This window comes from Ascaphus truei, unplaced genomic scaffold (assembly GCF_040206685.1).
Source record: "Ascaphus truei isolate aAscTru1 unplaced genomic scaffold, aAscTru1.hap1 HAP1_SCAFFOLD_1384, whole genome shotgun sequence".
In the NCBI taxonomy this organism is placed as follows: Eukaryota; Metazoa; Chordata; class Amphibia; order Anura; family Ascaphidae; genus Ascaphus; species Ascaphus truei.
Genome location: NW_027454264.1, coordinates 23,173 through 47,506, shown reverse-complemented (window position 1 = coordinate 47,506; position 24,334 = coordinate 23,173). Strand labels below are relative to the sequence as shown.

General features: G+C 50.9%; 1 protein-coding gene across 11 annotated transcripts in view; it reads left to right on the top strand.

Moving 5' to 3' along the window:
- Positions 1 to 23,938, top strand: part of LOC142475789 (endoplasmic reticulum membrane adapter protein XK-like) — a 30,982-nt gene extending 7,044 nt beyond the window's left edge. For 2 of the 11 annotated variants that reach the window (XM_075581511.1, XM_075581516.1), the window contains exons 2-4: positions 10,573 to 11,374; positions 14,385 to 14,641; positions 20,966 to 23,938. In XM_075581511.1, the coding sequence (XP_075437626.1) occupies positions 11,055 to 11,374; positions 14,385 to 14,641; positions 20,966 to 21,699 (1,311 nt within the window). In that variant the 5' untranslated portion in view covers positions 10,573 to 11,054 and the 3' untranslated portion in view covers positions 21,700 to 23,938. The other 9 variants (XM_075581509.1, XM_075581518.1, XM_075581519.1 and 6 more) reach the window with 9 other exon arrangements.
- Positions 23,939 to 24,334: the final 396 nt, after the last annotated feature.

Below are 24,334 nucleotides of genomic sequence, written 5' to 3'. Positions count from 1 at the left end.
CCGTGCTGCTCTGCTGCCGCCCTGCTGTGCTCCCGCTGTCCCACTCCTCTGCTGCCCTGCCCTGCTCTGGTGGTCCTCTGTCCCCTTCTCCCGCCATATAAAGCAAAAAAAGAGCGCAGAAAAGGAAAATTACAATGAGTTCCAATACAATAAAATGTATAAAAGGAACAAAATAGCACTTGCATATAAAATAGGGTCACGTAGAGCCGGTCATCCACACATCCAAAGGGACACAGCCATGAGGGTCAGATCCTGGAGAGTCGGGCTCCCGCAAGCTCACAATCCAAGGTAGAATTTGGAACACGGTCCAACCAGCAAGTTGTTAGAAGCGGTGGGTGCCATCGGAGTTGGCGTCCTCGTGGAGATCGCGGGATGTCGGTTTCCAGACGTCCATTGTCACATAGCTACATGATGACCTCCACGAGGACGCCAACTCCAATGGCGCCCACCGCTTCTAACAACTTGCTGGTTGGACCGTGTTCCAAATTCTACCTTGGACTGTGAGCTTGCGGGAGCCTGACTCTTTTTTTTTGTTTTATATGTCCTGGGTTACCCGGCCGGTCACAGGAGAATTGGAGCAGCAGAGGGAAAACCATCCCATATTTGCAATGAATGTGATTGCAGGGACAGCGCGCACTTTATTCTCTTCCCTTCTCCCGCCACACTCCTCTGCCACTGCCCTCCTCTGCCGCTGCCCTGCTCCACTCCCGCAGTCATCCTGCACTGAAGCCAGGTAGGGTGAGAGGAAGATGGTAAGGGGGGGGAGAGTGAGAAAGGGGGGGGTGAGAGAAGATATGGGGGGGTGAAAGAGGATGACTGGTTGAGAGCATGAGAATGGGAGGTAGAGGCGGGGGGAGAGGTAGAGGAGGGGGGAGATAGGAAGAGGAGAGGGGAAAAAGGTAGAGGAGAGTGGGGAGATAGGAAGAGGAGAGGGGAAAGAGAGGTAGAGGAGAGTGGGGAGATAGGAAGAGGAGAGGGGAAAGAGGAAGAGGAGGGGGGGACAGAATTAGAGGAGATGGGGTGAGACGATGAGGAAGGGGTGAGACGATGTGGAAAGGAGGGGGTGAGACGATGGGGTGAGTAGATGAGGATGGGGTGAAAGAGGATGAGAACAGGGTGAGAGCGGTTGAGAGGAGAGTGAAAGAGGATGATGAGGGGACGGTGAGAGGATGAGGAGGGGTAGGTGAGAGAATGAGGAGAGAGGTTGAGGTGGGGGGTGAGTGGTTGAGGTTGGAGGTGAGAGTGGATGATGAGGTGGGGGTGAGTGGATGAGGAGGGGAGGGTGAAAGAGGGGACGGTAGGGGGGTGAGAGCAGTTGAGGATCGGAGGGTGAAAAAGGATGAAGAGGGGATGGTGAGAGTATGACGAGGGATGGGTGGGAGAGAGAATGAGGAGTGGAGGAGGGGGTGAGAGAGGATGAGCAGGTGAGTGGATGAGTTGGGGTGGGTCAGAGAGAGAATGAGGAGTGGAGGGGGAGAGAGAGAGGATGAGGAGGGGTGAGTGAGAGAGAATGGGGCTATGCCATTTAAAACAAAAATACGAACGTTCAGGGGGGGACAAGGGCTGAAGGTCCGTTTAGGGTGCATACTGACACACATTGGCAATGCAAGATACACACACACACACACACACAAACACACAAACACACACACAGTGCCAGCCTCCCCCTCTCTCACACACACACACACACACACACACACACACACACACACACACAGTACCAGCCATGCACGCACACAGTGGCAGTACCAGCCTCCCCTTTATTAGCATCCTGTGAGCGAGGAAGTGAAAAGGTTAATGGACAGTGTCTCGGCTCATTACTATATTAGGCAATAGAGTAACTCCTGAGGGTAAGAAGGCGACAGGGTCATAGTGACTGCCAGAACTGAGCCCATGGGGGCAAGGGGGACAGAGAGGAGGGGAGGAGGGAGGAGGAAGAGGAGGAAGGTGAGTGAGTGAGAGAGGAAGGGGGGGGGGCAGAGGGGAAGAATGGGTGTGAGGTGAAGGGGGGGGGCAGAGGGGAAGAGTGGGTGTGAGAGGGGAAGGGGTGGGAGAGAAGGAAAGGTACTGAAGTCTTTCCTGAGTGGGTGAGAGAGCGACAGGGTCATACTGACTGGCAAAACCGAATCCTTGGGGGAGAGGGGGGAGGCGGAGAGGGAAGGGGGAGAGAGAAAGGGAGAAAGAGGGGAACGGAAGGAAGAGGGAAAGGAGTGGGAGAACATGGGGAGGAGAGCAGAGAGAGGGTTAGGAAGGGGGAGAGTGGGGAGGGGAGAAGAGAGGGGAATGAGAGAAGCGGAGAAAGGACATGGAGAAGGAGGGGGATTGGGGAGGCAGGGGGAAGGGGTGGAGGAGGGGTAGAGAATGGAGGAGGGGGAATGGGCGCAGAAGGGAAGAGGGGAAGGGGTGCAGAAGGGAGGAGGGGGAAGGGGCGCAGAAGGGAGGAGGGGGAAGGGGCGCAGAAGGGAGGAGGGGAGAGAATAAAGGGAGGAGGGGGAAGGGGCGCAGAAGGGAGGAGGGGGGGGGGAATAAAGGGAGGAGGGTGAGAAGTGAGAAGGAAGAGGGAGGATGAGAGGTAATAGAAAGGTTGGAAGTAGGGCTGGACATTGGCACAGGTGTTCCTTGATTGGGGAGCGGGCCTCGGTTACAGGGAGATGGAGGTACTACCAGGACTGGACAGCGATGTCTTGCTAGCGATATGTGACTAACAGTATGAGTACACAGCTCCAGTCACCTGAAGCCAAAACGGCCCGGAGATTCCAGCTGTTCTAGAGAGTGAACCCGGAACCAATACTCCCAGAGTTTAGGAGGCAATGTTGTTTGATGTACAGGCGGGAGACGAGGAAGGTAAGCCGGACAGAACCCAACGTGACTGACCCTCCATCCCTGACTGTGTGACGAGGGTACAGAGCAGAGCCGCGTGTTTCCGGGAAACCCAGCTGTCTAATCTGCGCATGGGCCGACCCTGGATCAGATCAGTTCCTATGGAAGAGTGGGCTCCTGTACTCATACCAAAACACATGTGACCCAGAATTTTTACTGGCGGGTGGGGAGTAGGTAGACAAGGTGAACCATTCCAGTGGGAACCGGTAGATATAGCACAGGGCCCCTGATGATCCTGAGTAGGTCTTGCAAGTGGTATATATATATCCTCACCGTGGTGAACTTTGCCATGAGGTATCCCGAGGCAGTGGTGCTTTCCTCGATAGAAGCCCATAAGGTAGCGGGGGCACTCATCAATATATTTACTAGGGTAGGTTTCCTAAAGTGAGATCCTAACCGCTCAGTGGGTGCAGTTCATGTTGGAACTGCTCCAGTATCTCTGGGCTAAACGCGGGATTAAGCAAATTTGCACTGCCCCCTACCATCGCCGGACGAACGGACTGTGCGAGTGGTTTAATGGAGATGCTATGGGTGTTCGTGGAAGCTGGAGGACTGGGAAGCTAGTTTGCAGCACCTCCTGGTTTCCTACACAGAGGGGCTGCAGTAGTCAACTGATTTCTCTCCCCTTGCGCTTTTTTACAGGTGTTGGGTGCGGGGATTGCTTGACCTGTTCCATGAGGGATGAGAGGGGGAGACCACCATGACCAATGCCTCGGGGGTGAGGTACGTGGAGCTCAGGGAGCAGTTAGAAGATCTCATGGGGTTGGCACAGGCTAACCTCAGGGCGGATCAGATCAGGCAAAAGCGCTGGTACGACCGAAATACCCATAACCCAGAGTTTATCCCTTGGCAGCAAATCTTGGTTCTGAAGCCCACTTGCCAGAACAAGCTGCTGGCTGCCTGGTCCTGCCCTTACAAGGTCATCCGGAGGGTAAACAAGACCAATTACGTTGTGGGCATAAACAAAGATCTGACTAGACAGTGGACCTACCACATTAATATGCTGAACTCGTATATAGCGAGTAAGCTGGTGGCAATGGCTGTGTGTAGCCCGCCACTGGAAGATCAGGTGTGCCGGGCTCTTCTCAACCTCCTTGGGGAAACCAAGCAGGGAGGCTATTCTAATCCGGTGGGGATCAGGACCCAGCTCTTTGCTCCCCAATGGGCGCAGGGGATAGAGTTTTTAGGGAGGTACCAGGGCCTCTTTACAGACAAGCCAGGCAAGACCCATCTGCGATCAGAGCACCCCACCGCAAATGTGCCTACAGGGTCTCCACCAAGGTTGGGCAAAGTATTGAGAGGGAGATAGAGGAGATGCTGGCCTTAGGGGTAATAATACGGTACCACCTCTGCCACCAGAAATAAGTCTATCACGGTAAACCAGACTTTTAACACAGATCGTCAACACTAGCCAGAACAAGAGAGTTAAATAACAAAGTTTTATTCTGCCTAGAGCCAACAGGGCACAATTAAGGCGATAGCTTTCCACAGACTCTTGGGACTGGGGACCCCTAGCTCTCAAGGTGTAGGATGGTGCCGAAACTAGCTTACCCTAGATGCTGCCTTGATCCGTCCATTCTTCAATCCCAGTAACAAGGGATGCCTGTTGCTTGTCCACAGTTCATTTTCTAGTTGGTCTCTAGTCACTGATATCAACCATGAACTGTGGAGTCCTGATCGGCATCAGCTTGTATAGAACCTCGGCCTCCATCTGAAAACATGGAAACCGAGGTGCGGACCAATCAGCAGAGACCTATCCTCCATTGAGCCAATCAGTTCATAGTTCCCTTTCTAGTTGGCCTCTAGACACCAAGGCCAAGCATGAACAACTCTGGAGTCCTGATTGGCATTGGCCGCCATCTGAAATAATAGAGGACGGAGTGCCGATCAATCTGCAGAGCCAATCAGGAACCCGGGTCTTGACCAGACGGGCCATTCAGGGCCGTGGGTGGTGATAGTGCCTCACGGCAGCCCCCAGGGAAGGAACTTTAGGAGCATGTGAAATTGGTTCTGACCAATGGGCATCGAGCCGATGGGGCTAGGACCCAGGCATCAGTACCTAATTACAGCTCTATACCTCCCTGCCGGGGAGAGAGCAAAGCTCTGCTTTTGGAGCGTGTACCTTCCCAGCACTAGGGACCGCCCTTCCCCACCAGGAACTGCACCTGGCCCCACACAAAGGCTGGTCCCTTACTCATTGTATGCTAGCCACTCAACCTTGGAAAGTGGCCCAAGCACACAATGAGTCACACACAAATACACACAAATCACACAGATACATAAATGCTGTAGAAATGTAGCTAACGAGGGGGTGATATATTAAACAGGGCTGTCAGCCATTTTGTAGATTAAGATGGCCGCTCTGACCTTGTACCTGGGTCGGCATCTTAACTGGTAAGGGCAACACGCTGGCTTAACCTTTATTATGCTGGGGGGGAAGGAGCGGGAGGAAAGTGTGAGAGGGGGGAAGAGAGTGGGGGAGGGGTAAAAGGCTGGTGGAGTAAAAGGGGGGCAGAGAGAGGAAATTGAGGAAAGAATGAAGAAAGGGGGTTCCTGAGGAAAGGGGGGGAGAGAGTGAGGAAATGGGGGGAGAGAGAGTGAGGAAAAGGGGAAGAGAGGAAAAAGGGGAAAGAGGAAAGAAAAATTGGGGGAGAGAGAAGGGGGTGAGAGGGGGAAATGTGAAGAGGAGAGGTGGAGATGGCTGAAGGGGGGATAAGAGAGAAGGGGGGGGGAGAACCAAGAAGTAGTATGAGAGAGGGGAGGAGAAGGGGGAGCAAGCGTGAGGGGGTTTGAAGGGGGGGGGGGAGAGAGAAAGATATTGTGAGGTAGGGGCTGGAGAGAGGAATATAAAGAGTGAGGAGAGAGAGAGACAGAAGGATGAAAGAAGATATATAATGAGGGGAATAGAGATGAGATTTGGACTGGAGATATAACCAGAGAGAGAGCAATACATATGTAAGAAGGGAAGAGGAAGGGTGAGATGGAGGGAGGAGAGAATGGAGTGGGACAGGGAGGAAGAAGTGAGACAGGGAGGGAGTGGAGAGAGGCAGGTAACATGGGAGGAGTATTAGAGAGAAGGAAAGAAAAGTATGGGAGGAGAGAGTGGTGAAGGGAGGCGTGAGAGACCGGTAAGGAGGGAGGGGTGTGAGGGGGAGGTAATGAGGGAGGAGTGTGAGGGGGAGGTAATGAGGGAGGAGTGTAAGAGAGGGAAGGAGGTGAGAGTGAGACAGGTAAGGCTGCGCTTATAGTGCCGGCGACGGCGATGCGAATTCGCCCGAAAACAAAAGCATTGCTGCCACCTCGTGCGCTTATAGTGCACGCGGCGGCGACGGATCGCCATCGCCAAAACCCGCCGCTGGCAAAATTTGATTTTTCAAGGGCCGTCGCGTCACGTGGCGGCCCTTGAACAAATCAAATTGCGGGAATCCTGCGGTGCCGCCGACCGGGGAAACATAACTTTCGCCGGTGGCGACGGGTGACGTCATCCATCGTGTCGCCGTCGGTGGCACTATAGGCAAAGCCTGAGGAGGAGAGGTAAGGAGGGAGGAGTGTGAGAGTGAGACAGGTAAGGAGGGAGGAGTGTGAGAGTGAGACAGGTAAGGAGGGAGGAGTGTGAGAGTGAGACAGGTAAGGAGGGAGGAGGAGAGGTAAGGAGGGAGGAGTGTGAGAGTGAGACAGGTAAGGAGGGAGGAGTGTGAGAGTGAGACAGGTAAGGAGGGAGGAGTGTGAGAGTGAGACAGGTAAGGAGGGAGGAGTGTGAGAGTGAGACAGGTAAGGAGGGAGGAGTGTTAGAGTGAGACAGGTAAGGAGGGAGGAGTGTGAGTGAGACTGGTAAGGAGGGAGGAGGAGAGGTAAGGAGGGAGGAGTGTGAGAGTGAGACAGGTAAGGAGGGAGGAGGAGAGGTAAGGAGGGAGGAGTGTGAGAGTGAGACAGGTAAGGAGGGAGGAGGAGAGGTAAGGAGGGAGGAGTGTGAGAGTGAGAAAGGTAAGGAGGGAGGAGTGTGAGAGTGAGACAGGTAAGGAGGGAGGAGGAGAGGTAAGGAGGGAGGAGTGTGAGAGTGAGACAGGTAAGGAGGGAGGAGGAGAGGTAAGGAGGGAGGAGTGTGAGTGAGACAGGTAAGGAGGGAGGAGGAGAGGTAAGGAGGGAGGAGTGTGAGTGAGACAGGTAAGGAGGGAGGAGGAGAGGTAAGGAGGGAGGAGTGTGAGTGAGACAGGTAAGGAGGGAGGAGGAGAGGTAAGGAGGGAGGAGTGTGAGTGAGACAGGTAAGGAGGGAGGAGGAGAGGTAAGGAGGGAGGAGTTTGAGAGTGAGACAGGTAAGGAGGGAGGAGGAGAGGTAAGGAGGGAGGAGTGTGAGTGAGACAGGTAAGGAGGGAGGAGGAGAGGTAAGGAGGGAGGAGTGTGAATGAGACAGGTAAGGAGGGAGGAGGTTAGGGAGGAGTGTGAGAGTGAGACAGGTAAGGAGGGAGGAGGAGAGGTAAGGAGGGAGGAGTGTGAGAGTGAGACAGGTAAGGAGGGAGGAGGAGAGGTAAGGAGGGAGGAGTGTGAGTGAGACAGGTAAGGAGGGAGGAGGAGAGGTAAGGAGGGAGGAGTGTGAGTGAGACAGGTAAGGAGGGAGGAGGAGAGGTAAGGAGGGAGGAGTGTGAGTGAGACAGGTAAGGAGGGAGGAGGAGAGGTAAGGAGGGAGGAGTGTGAGTGAGACAGGTAAGGAGGGAGGAGGAAAGGTAAGGAGGGAGGAGTGTGAGTGAGACAGGTAAGGAGGGAGGAGGAGAGGTAAGGAGGGAGGAGTGTGAGTGAGACAGGTAAGGAGGGAGGAGGAGAGGTAAGGAGGGAGGAGTGTGAGAGAGACAGGTAAGGAGGGAGGAGTGTGAGAGTGAGACAGGTAAGGAGGGAGGAGTGTGAGAGTGAGACAGGTAAGGAGGGAGGAGTGTGAGAGTGAGACAGGTAAGGAGGGAGGAGTGTTAGAGTGAGACAGGTAAGGAGGGAGGAGTGTGAGTGAGACTGGTAAGGAGGGAGGAGGAGAGGTAAGGAGGGAGGAGTGTGAGAGTGAGACAGGTAAGGAGGGAGGAGGAGAGGTAAGGAGGGAGGAGTGTGAGAGTGAGACAGGTAAGGAGGGAGGAGGAGAGGTAAGGAGGGAGGAGTGTGAGAGTGAGAAAGGTAAGGAGGGAGGAGTGTGAGAGTGAGACAGGTAAAGAGGGAGGAGGAGAGGTAAGGAGGGAGGAGTGTGAGAGTGAGACAGGTAAGGAGGGAGGAGGAGAGGTAAGGAGGGAGGAGTGTGAGTGAGACAGGTAAGGAGGGAGGAGGAGAGGTAAGGAGGGAGGAGTGTGAGTGAGACAGGTAAGGAGGGAGGAGGAGAGGTAAGGAGGGAGGAGTGTGAGTGAGACAGGTAAGGAGGGAGGAGGAGAGGTAAGGAGGGAGGAGTGTGAGTGAGACAGGTAAGGAGGGAGGAGGAGAGGTAAGGAGGGAGGAGTTTGAGAGTGAGACAGGTAAGGAGGGAGGAGGAGAGGTAAGGAGGGAGGAGTGTGAGTGAGACAGGTAAGGAGGGAGGAGGAGAGGTAAGGAGGGAGGAGTGTGAATGAGACAGGTAAGGAGGGAGGAGGTTAGGGAGGAGTGTGAGAGTGAGACAGGTAAGGAGGGAGGAGGAGAGGTAAGGAGGGAGGAGTGTGAGAGTGAGACAGGTAAGGAGGGAGGAGGAGAGGTAAGGAGGGAGGAGTGTGAGTGAGACAGGTAAGGAGGGAGGAGGAGAGGTAAGGAGGGAGGAGTGTGAGTGAGACAGGTAAGGAGGGAGGAGGAGAGGTAAGGAGGGAGGAGTGTGAGTGAGACAGGTAAGGAGGGAGGAGGAGAGGTAAGGAGGGAGGAGTGTGAGTGAGACAGGTAAGGAGGGAGGAGGAAAGGTAAGGAGGGAGGAGTGTGAGAGTGAGACAGGTAAGGAGGGAGGAGGAGAAGTAAGGAGGGAGGAGTGTGAGAGTGAGACAGGTAAGGAGCGAGGAGTGTGAGAGTGAGACAGGTAAGGAGGGAGGAGTGCGAAAGTGAGAGATAAGGAGGGAGGAGGAGAGGTAAGGAGGGAGGAGTGTGAGAGTGAGACAGGTAAGGAGGGAGGAGAGGTAAGGAGGGAGGAGTGAGAGTGAGACAGGTAAGGAGGGAGGAGGAGAGGTAAGGAGGGAGGAGTGTGAGAGTGAGACAGGTAAGGAGGGAGGAGTGTGAGAGTGAGACAGGTAAGGAGGGAGGAGTGTGAGAGTGAGACAGGTAAGGAGGGAGGAGTGTGAGAGTGAGACAGGTAAGGAGGGAGGAGTGTGAGAGTGAAACAGGTAAGGAGGGAGGAGGAGAGAACTAATGATGTGATAATGGGAGGAGTGAGACAGGTAAGAGGTTGTGTGTGTGTGTGTGTGTGTGTGTGTGTGTGTGTGTGTGTGTCTGTGTGTGTGTGTGTGTGTCTGTGTGTCTGTGTGTCTGTGTGTCTGTGTGTCTGTGTGTCTGTGTGTCTGTGTGTCTGTGTGACACACACTTGCCTCTCTACCTGCCACATACATTGATCTGTAATCGTTCCCCTTCTTAAAGGGGCAGCGGACTGCACACCACTGCCCCACAGCACGCCTGGGGTTTACACCGCATTATATAAAGTTGGGAGTGCTTTCTATACAGCAGAGCGTAACCCTTTCACGCCTGCAGACCAGCTGTTATTGGGATAGTGCCACTCAGCGGTGCGTCTATACGTAGCCTCCAACTGCACCTATTTAGTAGTCACCCATGTAATGTAGGGTGTGCACTGCACTGTAGGGTAGGGGAATTGTAGATGTTGCTTGGAAGTGCCTCCCTCCTGCACGAGTACTGCAGGGGAACCTGTGTGTGTGCAAAGCGTTGGAAGGGCTGTGTATCTACAGCATAGTGTTAATGAGGAGAGAGCTAGGACCCAGGAGAGTGGCGGGGACACCTGCTGAAAAAGATCACTGAAAATAGTCACAGAGAGAAAGAGAGACAGACAGGGGTGAGAGAGAGAGACCAGGGGGTTGGAGAGAGAGAGAGAGACTGGGTGGGGGTGAGAGAGAGACTGGGTGGGGGTGAGAGAGAGACTGGGTGGGGGTGAGAGAGAGACTGGGTGGGGGTGAGAGAGACTGGGTGGGGGTGAGAGAGAGACGGAGTGGGGGTGAGAGAGAGAAGGAGTGGGGGTTGAGAGGGAGTGGGGGTGAGAGAGAGACGGGGTGGGGGTGAGAGAGAGACGGGGTGGGGGTGAGGGAGAGACGGGGTGGGGGTGTGAGAGACGAGGTGTGAGAGAGACTGGTTGGGGGTGAGAGAGAGGGGGTGGGGGTGAGAGAGGGGGGGTTGGAGAGAGATTGACGGGTGGGAGAGAGAAACGGGTGTGTTGGTGAGAGGGAGGGGGGCTGTGGGGGAGAGAGAAAGACAAGGTGGATGAGAGAGAGGTGGTGAGACAAGAGTCGGGAGAGATCCTGTTAGAGAGGAGAGGTGGGAGTGAGACAAGGGGGTGTGGGGGGAGAGACTGTTAGAGAGGAGAGGTGGGAGTGAGACAAGGGGGGGTGGGGGGAGAGACTGTTAGAGAGGAGAGGTGGGAGTGAGACAAGGGGGTGGGGGGAGAGACTGTTAGAGAGGAGAGGTGGGAGTGAGACAAGGGGGTGGGGGGAGAGACTGTTCAGAACAGATCCCACTGACTCCTTAACCAGATTTCTCTCATTCCCTCAGAGTTCACCTCCCACCTCTGCTACCTCACACCTCACCGTGTGAATGTCCCTGGAGGGCATAGGGGGGTGGTCTCAGCCACTGAGAAACTGGGCCTCCCTTGTCTAACCTCCCCCACACCCTACAGGGTGCAAACCTGTGACTTCAACCCATCTCCTATTCCCTACAACAGGAGGGACACCACACAACAACGGCAGGCCACCATCTTTGTTTCTCCCAACCTCTACAAAAATGAACCCTTGGGAGCAGCCGTTGGGGGAAGAGACTGTGTATTTTTAAGTTTTACATTTAAACCTTGGAGGAAAGCCCCTCTACGCCACTTCCCATACTCCAGAGAAAACTTAGGGGTAACATCCCTAACCCCTTTTGGGGGGGGGGCTTCTTGAAACTCCCCCCATGACACATCTCTTGGGAGAGAGGGAACACTTGAAATAGCTTCCTGTTACCCAGAACCCTTTGCAAGGAGACATTGGCTCACTGGCAGAATGGAAGCGGTGTGCGAGACGGCCGACCCCCCCAAGCCTGCGGACAACGGGTCGTACACCGAGGTGAGGTCCCGGACTCGCCCCCCCTTCAGCATCCTGGTGTCTACACTGCTGTTCTGCGCGGAGTGCGTGTCGGCGAGCGTGGTGTCCGCGGGATACAGCCGCTCACAGGACGGGGTCTGGATGGGGCTGACCATCGTCTTCATGTTGGTTCCATCCGTCATGGTGCAGCTGACGCTGACCTTCATCCACAGGGACCTGGGGAGAGACCGTCCACTCATCCTCCTCATGCATCTCCTGCAGCTAGGGCCACTCATCAGGTGAGCCGGGGACACGTGCAGCACTACAGAGCGAGACGGAGTATCTCCGTACACTCGTAAACATGCCACGCTGTATAATGATGCTGAGTATCTATACACTGATAATGAACATGATGCACTGTATAATGATGCAGAGTATCTATACATTGATAATGAACATGCCTTGCTGTATAGTAATGCTGAGTATCTATACACTGATAATGAACACGCCGCGCTGTATAGTAATGCTGAGTATCTATACACTGATAATGAACACGCCGCGCTGTATAACGATGCAGAGTATCTGCACACACCCAGCATAATTATACAGCACAGCGTGTGTTAAATTCCCCTCCCAGACACAATGTGACTTTCATTTCAGTTTTGTGGTAAATTTACGAGAACATAAATGTTTTTTTATTTACAGTATATAGCTTGTGTGATCTGAGACGAGATAAACCCAGACCGCCCCCTCTGCCCCTCTCTCTGACAGTCACAAAACCTCACACGGTTAGAGGCATCGCTAGAAATATACCAGACAGTGTTGTGTGTCTGAGCGCTTTCTCCCAGTGGCCGTGCAGCTGCATGAGGGGGGAGGCTGCAGGTTTACACAGGGAGATCTGTTTACAGACCTCAGACCAGCCTGTGAATTACACGTGGAGCAGAAACCCGTTGCTTAGAGACTTAGATGGTGCGGTCACGCCTGCTCGCGGTGCCCTCCCGTCACCCAGAGAAAGGAGGAGTCTCACTTCCAACCCGCAAGCTGACATAGTGACAGGGGCGTGTTTAGAGGGTTAAAGGGTCAGTCCCACTTAGTGGCAAAGTGACCTAATGACAGGGACGTGTGTAATGGGTTAAATCGTCATTTCAACGTATTGGCAAAGTGACCTAATAAATAATAACAGGACTGTGTTTAATACTCTCAGGTGTCTGACTTAGATCACCCAGATTTAAACACGTCCCTGTCATTTGGTCATTTTCCCCTTTTTTTTCCCCTTAAACCCATATTTCAGGGTTTGGAAGGAGCTAACGGGTTTAGTGCTAATTTAACATGACGTTAAGCCTATGCTAATTAAGAAACAGAGAAAACGAGTATATTATCAATGTTACGAGGAATCAATGTTACGTGAAGGGAAAACGAAAGAGAAGAGGAAAATATGAACCCTATGCGGGCTTGGGGAACTGGAGAAATGGTAGTGTCCTGACCGATTGGAAAGGGTACAATAGGACTTGATTTCAGTGGAAGCATGAGCAGCTCAGTCTGACATACCCTATTTCCTCAACTGTAAGACGCACCTTTTTTTCGATTTTCACATGTCTGAAATCGGGGTGCGTCTTAGAATCGATGTATTTTTTTTTAAAGTGTCTACGTACTAACCCCCTCTTTTCACTTAACATGTTTCAGGAGAGGTCCCATGTCAGCGGAGGACGAAGTGTGTGGCGGCGGCAGGAGAGTTCCCGCGTCTGCAGATGGTTGAAGATGGACAGTGGGCCGGAGTGCGGTGGCGGCGGCAGGACAGGTCCCATGTCTGCAGGTGAATGAAGCTAAGAACAGCGGGCGTGCGGTGGCGGAGGCGGCTAATAAATCATAATAGCAGGAGCAGCGTGGCATAGGGGAACGGCTTGGGAGGTGCACACAGTAGCACCGGAAGCTGACCGGTGTCTGACTTCCGTTTACAGGTAGCACCTCTCAAGCTGTTCCCCCTATGCCGCTCTGCTCAGCTCTCCTGCTATTATGATCTCCTGCCGCCGCACCCCACCGCACACCCGCTGTCTTATCTTCATCCACCTACAGACTTTGGACCTGTCCTGCTGCCGCACACCCACCCGCTGTCCATCTTCAACCATCTGCAGACGTGGGACCTCTCCTGCCGCCGCCGCCCGCTTCATCCTCCGCTGACATGGGACCTCTCCTGAAACATGGTAAGTGAAAAAGTAATTTTCCTCGATTTGTAAGGGCCAAATCGATGGTGCGTCTTACAATCGAAGGCGTCTTACAATCAAGGAAATACGGTATTGAGTTTAAGGCATGTAGCTGCTATCCAGGATGATAGTGCCTTGAGACAGTTGGAGACCTGGGATTTTACTGTACAGTATATGTGCAGTTCCATGTGGATAGATACAGTTGAGTGCCACCTACCTACAGGTGATAATTGAAGCTATATGAATTAATAAGGTCACCAAGGGAGAGGTCGTAGAGAGAAAAGAGGAGAGGTCATACAACCCCAACCTAGAGAGACACCAGCAGATACATTAGATCAACAGGAGGAGTTTGCAATAAATACAATAAATCAGGGGTGGCTAACTCCAGTCCTCAAGTCATAATGATTGAGCCACTGATTGAGCCACCTGGGCTGAAGCCAGGATAGCCTGAAAAACTGACCTGTTGGTAGCCCTTGAGGACTGGAGTTGGCTACCGCTGCACTAAATGAACAATCATTAAGGTAGGAAGAAAGCCAGCAGAGGGCTTTGTCCCGAACACCAAGGGATTGGAGAAGTGAGTGGTCAACAGTATAAGTGCTGCAGGTCGAGTATAATGAGAAGGGTGTAAAGTCCTTAGGATTTAGCAATGTGGAGGTTGTTTGCCACTTTGGGGAGTGCTGTTTCAGTTGGGTGAGCAGTGCGAAAACATGATTGGAGAGGGTTTAGGAGAGTGAAAGAGCTGAAGAAAGAAAGCATGCTGGAAGATACAAGCCATTCTAGAAGTTTAGAGGCAAAGGGCAGGAGAGAGACAGAACGGCAGTTACCAGGGTCATCGGTGTTCTTGAGAATAGGTCTCACAACAGTATGTCTGAAGGAGGTGGGAAAGATACTAGAGTGAAGAGTTGAAAATGTGAGTGACTGCTGAGATCAGAGACGGAGAAAGAGGTTGGAGATTGGAAGAATGGTATCAAGCTGTCATGTCATTCTGCAGGGGGAGGGACAGACTCCATGTCCCATAACTCCCTTCTTTCTGTGTATCCATGTCACCCTGCAGAGGGTGGGACAAACTCCATATCGTGTTGGTCAATGTGTCACTGTGTCCCACTAGGTGCGTGGAGGCCCTCGTAGTTTACTTCCAAATGGGGTACGAAGAGGAGCCGTATGTGAGCATTTCGCGGAAGAAGCGCCTGCATGGCAAGTACGAGGAGGAAGAGCGTGAGGTGGGACACTCCCTGCGTAGACTGGCCACGCATCGCAACGCCTTCAAACGCACAGCCGTCGTGCAGGCTTTCCTGGGCTCCACGCCACAGCTCACCCTACAGCTGTACGTCAGCGTCCTGGAGAGACACATCCCACCTGCACGAGGTGAGCGCTCCTGAGTATCACAGCCACGGGATGCTACATAGAAACGATCACGCGATTGCGACATCGCTGATGTTTGAACGGAAGTGGGGAAGAGAGCGCGAGTAGTGGTATAGCGAGAGATTCAATCTGAGATATAGTGACGAGCATCGCGTCATGAAAGCGAGAAGAGTTTTGTAGTGCATAGAAAACTGTGAGGCAGGGAGGCCAGTAAGAAGGTGGCAGTAGTCCTGATGAGTGAGAATGAGGGCATGCGTAGCATTTTAGTAGAAACTACACAACGTTGGGGGGTGGGGGGGTTTGTTTGTTTGTTTTTTAGCCATGTTACAGAGAGAGCAGGAGCAAGATTTAACAGTGTTAAGGTGAGGGAGGAACGCAAGAGTAGTGTCAACTATGACACCCAAGCCACGATCTTGGGGAAGTGGAGGGGTAGTGACGTTACTGACTCTGATGGCACAATTGGGCTTATAAGCAGTTCAGTCTTCCTCTTCCATGTTCAGCGCTCCACAGAGTGTAACGCCGTCTCCCCTAGACAACAACTGAATCTCCTATGATGTAACTACTACATCATAGGCCCCTGGACTGCCAGACTTCATAATAATATAATGGTAATAATAGCATGTTCTTGTATAGCGCTGCTAGTTTTATGTAGCACTTTACAGAGACATTTTGCAGGCACAGGTCCCTGCCCCGTGGAGCTTACACTCTATGTTTTTGGTGCCTGAGGCACAGGGAGATAAAGTGTCGCAAGGTTCCCCTGCTTCAAACACCGTGCCAGTCAGTGTCTTTACTCACTGAGCTGCTCCTTCTCCATCACTTCATGATGTAGTACAGACCCAAAACTCAATATATGTTGGGGGCCAATTTTTAAATCTAACTGCAAGACCCGGGCCGCACCTAATCATCAGTGGTGCAGAAGGGGAAATATAGTATCTATGGCCTGTGGGTAGGTGCCATTTTTACGCACTAAGCTTACATCGATTTGCAGTGACCCTCATATACCCCTCTCTCTCCCCTCCATGTACACCCTCTCTCCCCCCCATATACCCCTTCTCTCTCCCCCCCCATATACCCCCTCTGTCTCTCCCTCCACCCCATTTTTCTCCATATCTTTCTCTCTCCTCCCTCCCCTCATCCCCTGTCTGTTTCTCCCGTCCCTTCACTTCCCCCTCTCCCTCCCACCCTCTCACTCTGGGACGGAAGGGTTGACTGCAGGGATTGGTGGTTGGTGGGATGGGGCGGGGGGGGGGGGGGCACAGTCGGTTGGATGGACTTGCCTTCTTGCTGCTCACACCCTGCAGGGTTCCAGCGTCTGACACGGGGTCTGTCTCTGCGATCTGCATCATCTTGCTGAGCGGACGGCGGGTTTAACAGACCTGACGTTGTAGCTACGTCTGCAGAGCACCCAATGGTTAATAGAACCTCCTTAGAACATGTGATGGTAGGGGTAGCTGGCATCACAAAACTGGGATGAAGCCCAGCTAGCTACCCCTAAGTCCATGTAACTTGGATGTCCATCTATGTAGTCTTATTTCGGCCAAATGTACTTTAATATCTGGGGAAGAACAGGGAATGTGTCCATGTAACCCATGTTTGTAAGAATGTATTTCAAAGCCTGTATTCTTTATTCCCTGTGACAATCCTTCCCCCTGTTTAGAAAGCCGGCGTTGTCTTATGATGTTATTGGTGGTCTGTGTGTAAATCACTGTAATGTGCTTTGGGTGTCAGCCCTTCAAGAAAGTAAATGAGATATTCCACTGTTACTGTCATTTCTATAGAGAGAGACTCAGCAATCCACATGGTTGAAGCTTCCCATAGAAATGATTGGATTTAAACCAGGATTGGGACAGCTAGGTGTCAGGTCTTCTGGGGATAGGTGAAAGGCTGCTAATCAGATCTAGGAGTAAGAGCATTGTACTGCCCAGACTCTGAGGCTCCTGCCCAGTGGGAAATCTTGTGTGCCTTAGCACACCCCTCCTCTGGCTTTTGTGGCACCAACACAATCCGTGCTTTGGTTGACCAGTAGCCCCTGTCCCATGTAGAGGATAGCCACAGAGGGCTATCTGAGAGACTATCTATCTCTGAGAGACTATGTATCTCTGAGAGACTATCTATCTCTGACAGACTATCTATCTCATGTATCTCTGAGAGACTATGTATCTCTGAGAGACTATCTCTCTGAGAGACTATCTATCTCTGAGAGACTATCTCATGTATCTCTGAGAGACTATCTATCTCTGAGAGACTATCTATCTCTGAGAGACTATCTATCTCTGAGAGACTATCTCTGAGAGACTATCTATCTCTGAGAGACTATCTATCTCTGAGAGACTATCTATCTCTGAGAGACTATCTCTGAGAGACTATCTCTGAGAGACTATCTCTAAGAGACTATCTCTGAGAGACTATCTCTGAGAGACTATCTCTGAGAGACTATCTCTGAGAGACTATCTCTGAGAGACTATCTCTGAGAGACTATCTCTGAGAGACTATCTCTGAGAGACTATCTCTGAGAGACTATCTCTGAGAGACTATCTCTGAGAGACATTCTGTGAAGGCGTTTGGATCTTGACTGAGACCAGCTGCAGATACATGTCAGAGTGGCTGTTGTGTGATCAGCACTCTGACATCCTGGACGAGAGGCGGACAGGGCAAGCATTCTTGAAGCAGGCCCTTGCACCTAGCGAGGCTAGAGTCTACTCCCCAGGTCCCAAGTTGGTATTGTATCTTGTTTTGTGCGTCTCTTTTTTTGTCTGCTGGCGTGCCAGAATAAACCTCATTTTATTCAACAACCTTGTCCGGTTTGGTTCTAGTGATCCCAGTGGTTTCGGAGTAAAAGTACTGGTCTCCCGTGACACAGTACAATACAGCTGAACAAAATAATGATTTCTTTTACTATTCCACAATCCTTTTATTTATGCAAACAATCAACATTTTCCAAGGTCTGTTGGCCGCACTCGTGTATATCCTGAAATTCACCTTTTAATATTTTATTTAAAAAAAAAAAAAAAGTGTGTGTGTATGTATATGTGGTGGATGTTTGGGTTTGAGCTTGCTGAGAATTTGTGTGTTAATTCAATTTCTAACTTGCAACAGTTGTATGGAGGTAGGTGGCCCCTCCTCCCAGAGCTCACCCCTCCCCACCTTTTTAACTTGTTAGTTTTTTTTTTCATTTTGCTGTATGGACAGGACCTACTATGGTTGTTCCCCCTCATACAGAGGTAAAAGGGAAGGCTCACAGTGTAGTATTAGGACCTGCATATTTGGTTATACTTTGATGTTTGGTATGCAGGCTTATGACGCTTTGGCCAAAGGGTTTAACTAAAGAACCAAGAAAATATTATTATTGAAGTATTTCACTTTATACTTATTACCATGTATGTTTTGTCAATTGGATGTAGCTTTGGGCTCCCCTGTCTTTTGTTGTAGAAATTGTAGCAAAACCAGCCAAGTTGAGACATTTTTTGACGTGATGTATTTCTGAAAGTGAAAATGACCTCGAATTAACCGCGTCAGTATTTTCACAGCAGTGCATCCAGAAGCAAATCCCAAACACCCCATTCCTACGGGCGGTAAAGAATCCTCAGAACCGGGCACTCTGGGTAACATACAAAAAGCTGCAGCACAGAGGAAGGAACTCCTGCTCAGCCAGATAAATATATGTACAAGAATTGTCAAGGTGCATGCAGGTATAATCGGTAGTAGGGGAAGCCCAGAAAGGACAAGCACTGCAAAAATTTGCACTCGTGACGTGAGTACGCGAGTGGGTTTAGTTTTTTCTGTGCCCATTTATTTTATCGATGTATTATTAAAATGGAAGATTTAAAGTACACCTGTCACGAGTGCAAATTTTGCAGTGCTTGCCCTTTCTGTGCCTCCCCTACTACATATAGAAGCGGTCATTATTTATTATCACCGTCGTAAGTAAAAATACCGACGCCATAGAAAATTTTAACGTTATTGAAGGACACTAAATGACACGCAGATCTCATCATCTTCATCATAAATCATAATCCTCTTCAGCCCTCGTCGATCCAATGACCACGATGAAGTGTCCCCACTGATCTCCCAGGTACTGCGGTTACAAGCCTCTCTTCTCCACGTTGCTCCAACACATGTTCTGATTTCATCCCCCCATCTTACTTTTGGTCGTGGCCTTGAGCTGTTTATCCAGTTGAGTTCCATCTTTGTCCAACGACAAAGGAGAGAGTAGAGTGATTCTGGCAGCGGCGTTTAAGATGGATTGTAGGGGAGACAGGTGAGAGGCAGGAAGGTCGGACAGCAGGAGGTTACAATAGTCGAGACGGGAGAATGAGGGCCTGCGTTCAAGTTTTAGCAGTAGAGGAAAAGGACAGAGGAAAGGGCGTATCTTTGTAATGTTACAGAGGCAAAAACAGCAGGTTTTAGCTACATTGTGAATATGAGAGGGGATTGTAAGGGAGGAGTCAAATGTGTAACTAATTGCATCTTTCTAATTGGGACGGTGATGGACTGAATTACAGGATTAGGAGATTGTGTGTGTTTGTGTGTTCTAGATAGAGTAACTGCCCTCTGCGGTCATGTATTAGTAATGCTATAATAATGTTTAATACTTTTGTAATTATTTCAGAATTGTAGCAAACTGTAGATCAGACCAACACTCGTACAGCTAAAAACTTGCTACCTACAGTATTAGTTCCAGCCCGAGGAAAGGGCCGATAAGCCTGAAACACACGCCTTGCTCTGGAGATCCGTGTGGTGACTATGTCCCTCTTATTTTTAAACTTGCTATTAGACTTGTTGGGAAGTTATTTGCCCTGATTAAATAGAGTTTTTTGTCATTTTACTTTTTTTGTAATAAATACATTTTTCAACTAATAATGTAGCAAGTTATTATTTTTATGAGCGCTGGTCTGATTTAAATAGAAATATTTATGGGTACGTGTATTGTACCTGATGGGGAAGGGACTCGCCCTAAGGACCAGTTACAATTATTAACACCGCGTCACTGCAAATTCAGTTTTTTTGTATTTTATATTTCAGAATTGGTCATATGCATTTTTTCTCTTAATTATTGTTCTTGTCAACATATATATATAATTATTATCCCATAATTAACTAACTAATAAGAACAATAGTGTTATTAAGGCCGTGATTATAGTGCCTTCGACGGTGCGCATGCTGCCGGAACAAATACATGTAGGCCAATGCAGGCGCACATCGTGCGTGCGACCGCGCGGAGGTGCGACGGAGAGACAGAATCCTGGAGAGACAAATTATTTTGTCTCTCCAAGCGATGGCCGCGTCACGTGAAGCGGTTCAGCCAATGAGGGCGAACCGCTGGCGTGACGTCACGGCCACGCCTTTCTGTCGCTCCCGATGCTTCCTGACTACAGTGCAGGTTTCGTGCGCGAGTGACGTCACGCACAGGCGCCCCGCAGCAGGCATTATAATCGCGGCCTTATAATAATAGTCTAATTATTACAAAGAATAAAAACACTAATAGTAAAATTACAGTGTCATTCTGTCATCAATATGTATAATCGTATATTCATATTCATTCTAATGTTAATTCAACTAATAAATGTATCCACGTTAATTGTACAATGTCTTAATAAAAGTAGTAAAGACATTATGAAAAATAATAGTGTAATTTATAGCTAGTAATAATTGTAGCATGAATACTAATGGTATAATAATGGCAATAGTAATAATTACAATATTATCCATAATAGTGCTATTGCTATTAATAATGTAAATAATTATATTCGCAACAGCAATAATGTTGGTAATAACGACTTTGCAATTATTTTAATAATGATAATATTATAATGTGTGACTCCACCCTAATAATATATTTGTGTATTTCATGACCCAACTCTAATAATATGATGCATATCTCATGACTCATCATAATAATGATATCATGATTCATGACCCCACCCTAATAATATTGTAATATCTCATGACCCCACCCTAATAATATTGTAATATCTCATGACCCCACCCTAATAATATTGTAATATCTCATGACCCCACCCTAATAATATTGTAATATCTCATGACCCCACCCTAATAATATTGTAATATCTCATGACCCCACCCTAATAATATTGTAATATCTCATGACCACACACTAATAATATTGTAATATCTCATGACCACACCCTAATAATATTGTAATATCTCATGACCCCACCCTAATAATATTGTAATATCTCATGACCCCACCCTAATAATATTGTAATATCTCATGACCCCACCCTAATAATATTGTAATATCTCATGACCACACCCTAATAATATTGCAATGTATGTCTCAGTAACGCGCTCTGTCTCTTCCTCCAGCCGTCCTCATGGCCGTGTCTCTGGCTTCCACCACATATGGTGCTCTGGTCTGCAACGTCCTGGCCATCCAGATCAAGTATGACGATTACAAGGTGCGTCTCAGTGTCCCGGCCTTCTTGTGCATCGTGTTGTGGAGGAGCCTGGAGATCTCCACCCGCGTCACCGTGCTGGTTCTCTTCTCCTCTGCCCTCAAGGCGTGGGTGACGGTTGTGGTCCTCACAAACATTGTGGGCCTCTTTCTCCTTCCGTGGGTGCTGTTCTGGAGAAGCGGGGCCTCGCTGCCCGAGAACGTGGAGAAGAACTTCAGCTGCTTGGGGACCGTCACCGTGCTGGGGACCGTGACTTTCCTCTACTCCGCCATCAACATGTTCTGCTGGTCGGCTGTCCAGCCTAACTTGGCGGAGCGGGACCTCATTGACCAGGCGCAGAATTGGGGGAGGCTTGGCGTGCACTACGCCCTGCGACTGGCTGAGAACGCGGCCCTCACCGTGCTCTGGTACTTCTTTGGGGAGGAGGACGTAGAGTACGCCTGCGCGCCACTGCTGGTGGTGCAGCTCCTGGTGGGATACTCCGCCGCCATCTTCTTCATGCTTCTCTTTTACCAGTACCTGCACCCCTGCCGCTCACTGTTCAGCCACAACGTGTCCGACTGCTTGGGGTGCATCTGCTGCAGGGGGAAGGTGGTGGATGAGGGCATACTGTTGATGGATGGGGTGCGGCACAGTGTTGTGTGAAGCGGGGTGGGGGGGATGAATAAAGAGTGAAGTGGCAGCCTCTGCGCTCCGCCACACGCAGGGGCAGTGCCAGGCACACACTCGCTTTCTCTGCTACATCCTGACGTGTATACCTAGCATAGGTACAGCGTGGGCAGCGGCAGTGCCAGCCTCCCCTTCACTCACACTACTCCATGCCTAGATCAGATGCTCGCATTAAAGTTTAATAGTTTACAAAGAGCAGTGGGAATCCAGACACACAGATCCCGTTAACCTGTGGGGCAGTACCGCCTAAATATTTTCTGCAATAAAGGACTCGCTCTTACCCGCAGAGCTTGCACCCATAATATATCGGCCCCAATTCAGTGGTAGACGGGCCGGGCGTTGGGAGCTCTGGGACTGAAGATATCAATTGAGACCCCCATATTACAAAGCTGCATGTCACTGTCCCCTCTGATCCTCGTCACTGTCCCCTCTGATCCTCGTCACTGTCCCCTCTGATCCTCGTCACTGTCCCCTCTGATCCTCGTCACTGTCCCCTCTGATCCTCGTATCTCTCCTCTCTGCTCCTCGTCACTGTCCCCTCTGCTCCTCGTCACTGTCCCCTCTGCCCCTCGTCACTGTCCCCTCTGCCCCTCGTCACTGTCCCCTCTGCCCCTCGTCACTCTCCCCTCTGCTCCTCGTCACTCTCCCTTCTGCTCCTCGTATCTCTCCTCTCTGCTCCTCGTCACTGTCCCCTCTGATCCTCGTCACTGTCCCCTCTGATCCTCGTCTCTGTTCCCTCTGATCCTCGTCTCTGTCACCTCTGGCCCTCGTCACTCTCCCCTCTGCCTCTCGTCACTGTCCCCTCTGCTCCTCGTCACTGTCCCCTCTGCTCCTCGTCACTGTCCCCTCTGCCCCTCGTCACTCTCCCCTCTGCCCCTCGTCACTGTCCCCTCTGCCCCTCGTCACTGTCCCCTCTGCCCCTCGTCACTGTCCCCTCTGCCCCTCGTCACTGTTCCCGTCCTTCGCCCTGTCACGTTGTTGGGCTGTTTCTGCCTTCGGACCCCCTCTGGTTTCTTCCAGACGTTCTAAACACGTCTTAGAATTTCTCTCATTGTGTAATCTCCAGAAATCCGTGTTAGGAGGGAGAGGTGGAGCAGCTGGGGACAGCATTTTAATAGGCTAAGGCTGCGCTTATAGTCAAAACAAATGCATTGTCGCCAGCGCTTATAGTGCACGCGACGGCGACAGAGCTACCAAAAATCTGGTAGTCACTGATATTTGATTTTTTCGGCGACGGTCTCCCCTTGCAGCCAATCGGGAGCTTCTCTATGCTTCTGCCCTCCCCCTTTTGTGACGTCACTGGCCTTGTAGCCAGCGACGTCGCCAAAACTTAAAATATAACTTTCGCAATGGTGACGTCACCGGTCGCGGTCGTCGGCACTATAAGCGCGGCCTAAAGTTTACAAGACTTGTAGTCCATAGAGTCTGCATGTCCCTCCCCCCATTGGGTGACACAATGACACAGACAGGGGGGAGCTATGTGAGATGGAGTCTGTCCCTTTCCCCCCCCCCCCCCCCCGTAGGGTGACAGTAACACAGATCAAGGTGAGTTATGTGACATGGATTCTGTCCCTTCCGCCCACCCCCCGCAGAGTGTCAGTGACACAGATCAAGGGGGAGCTATGTGACATGGATTCTGTCCCTTCCGCCCACCCCCCGCAGAGTGTCAGTGACACAGATCAAGGGGGAGCTATGTGACATGGATTCTGTCCCTTCCGCCCGCCCCCCCGCAGAGTGTCAGTGACACAGATCAAGGGGGAGCTATGTGACATGGAGTCTGTAACTGCCTCCACACTGTGACATAGACGAACATATCTGTCCCTCCCACTGTTCAACCAGAAGGAACAGTACAGTCGTGACCCCGGTAACGGTGTCACACGGCCGTGCCTCTCCAGCAGCTGCCGGGAGAAAACCTCACCAGGACAGGGGATTTCCGCCCTGTCACCGTCTTCTGTCACACTTCCTCACCCCATCAGTGACCCAGAGACACGCCCCTCATCGCAATGTCCCAGGTGTGCTCACCTGGTCTACCAGCAGCGCTTTAAAAAGAAGAGGCAATATGTCTGAGCACAGCGGCCCAAGAGGCTTTAAAAGCAGCGGTACTGTGAGACACCAAGGAGTATGTTACTGAAAGACTGAAGCAACATTTACGGTGTAAAACTTGGACGTGGGTGGGGGAGAGGTATGTCTAAATAAATGTATTTTTAAAGTTGAACTGGCTGTTGGTAAATAATTACAAAGTAGTGGGGCTTGATGTGAAAATTAAGTGTGTAAATGAAGTGTGTCAAGTGTCCTTTAGATCAGGGGGGGCAACTCCATTGCTCAAGAACCCCCAACAGGTCAGATTTTAAGGATATCCCAGCTTCAGCACAAATGGCTCAATCACTGAGCCACTGATTGCACCACCTGTGCTGAAGCAGGGATATCCTTAAAACCTGACCTGTTGGGGGTTCTTGAGAACTGGAGTTGAGCCCCCCTGACCTAGATCGCCGCGCTGTTCAATCAGAAATCACGTGACTAGATCGTGTAAAATTTATGTTGCAGAATTCGTAGCCAAAAGCGCAACTTTTCGGGGGCTCCCCCTTCCTCAGGTGCTGTGTTCAGAGCAAGA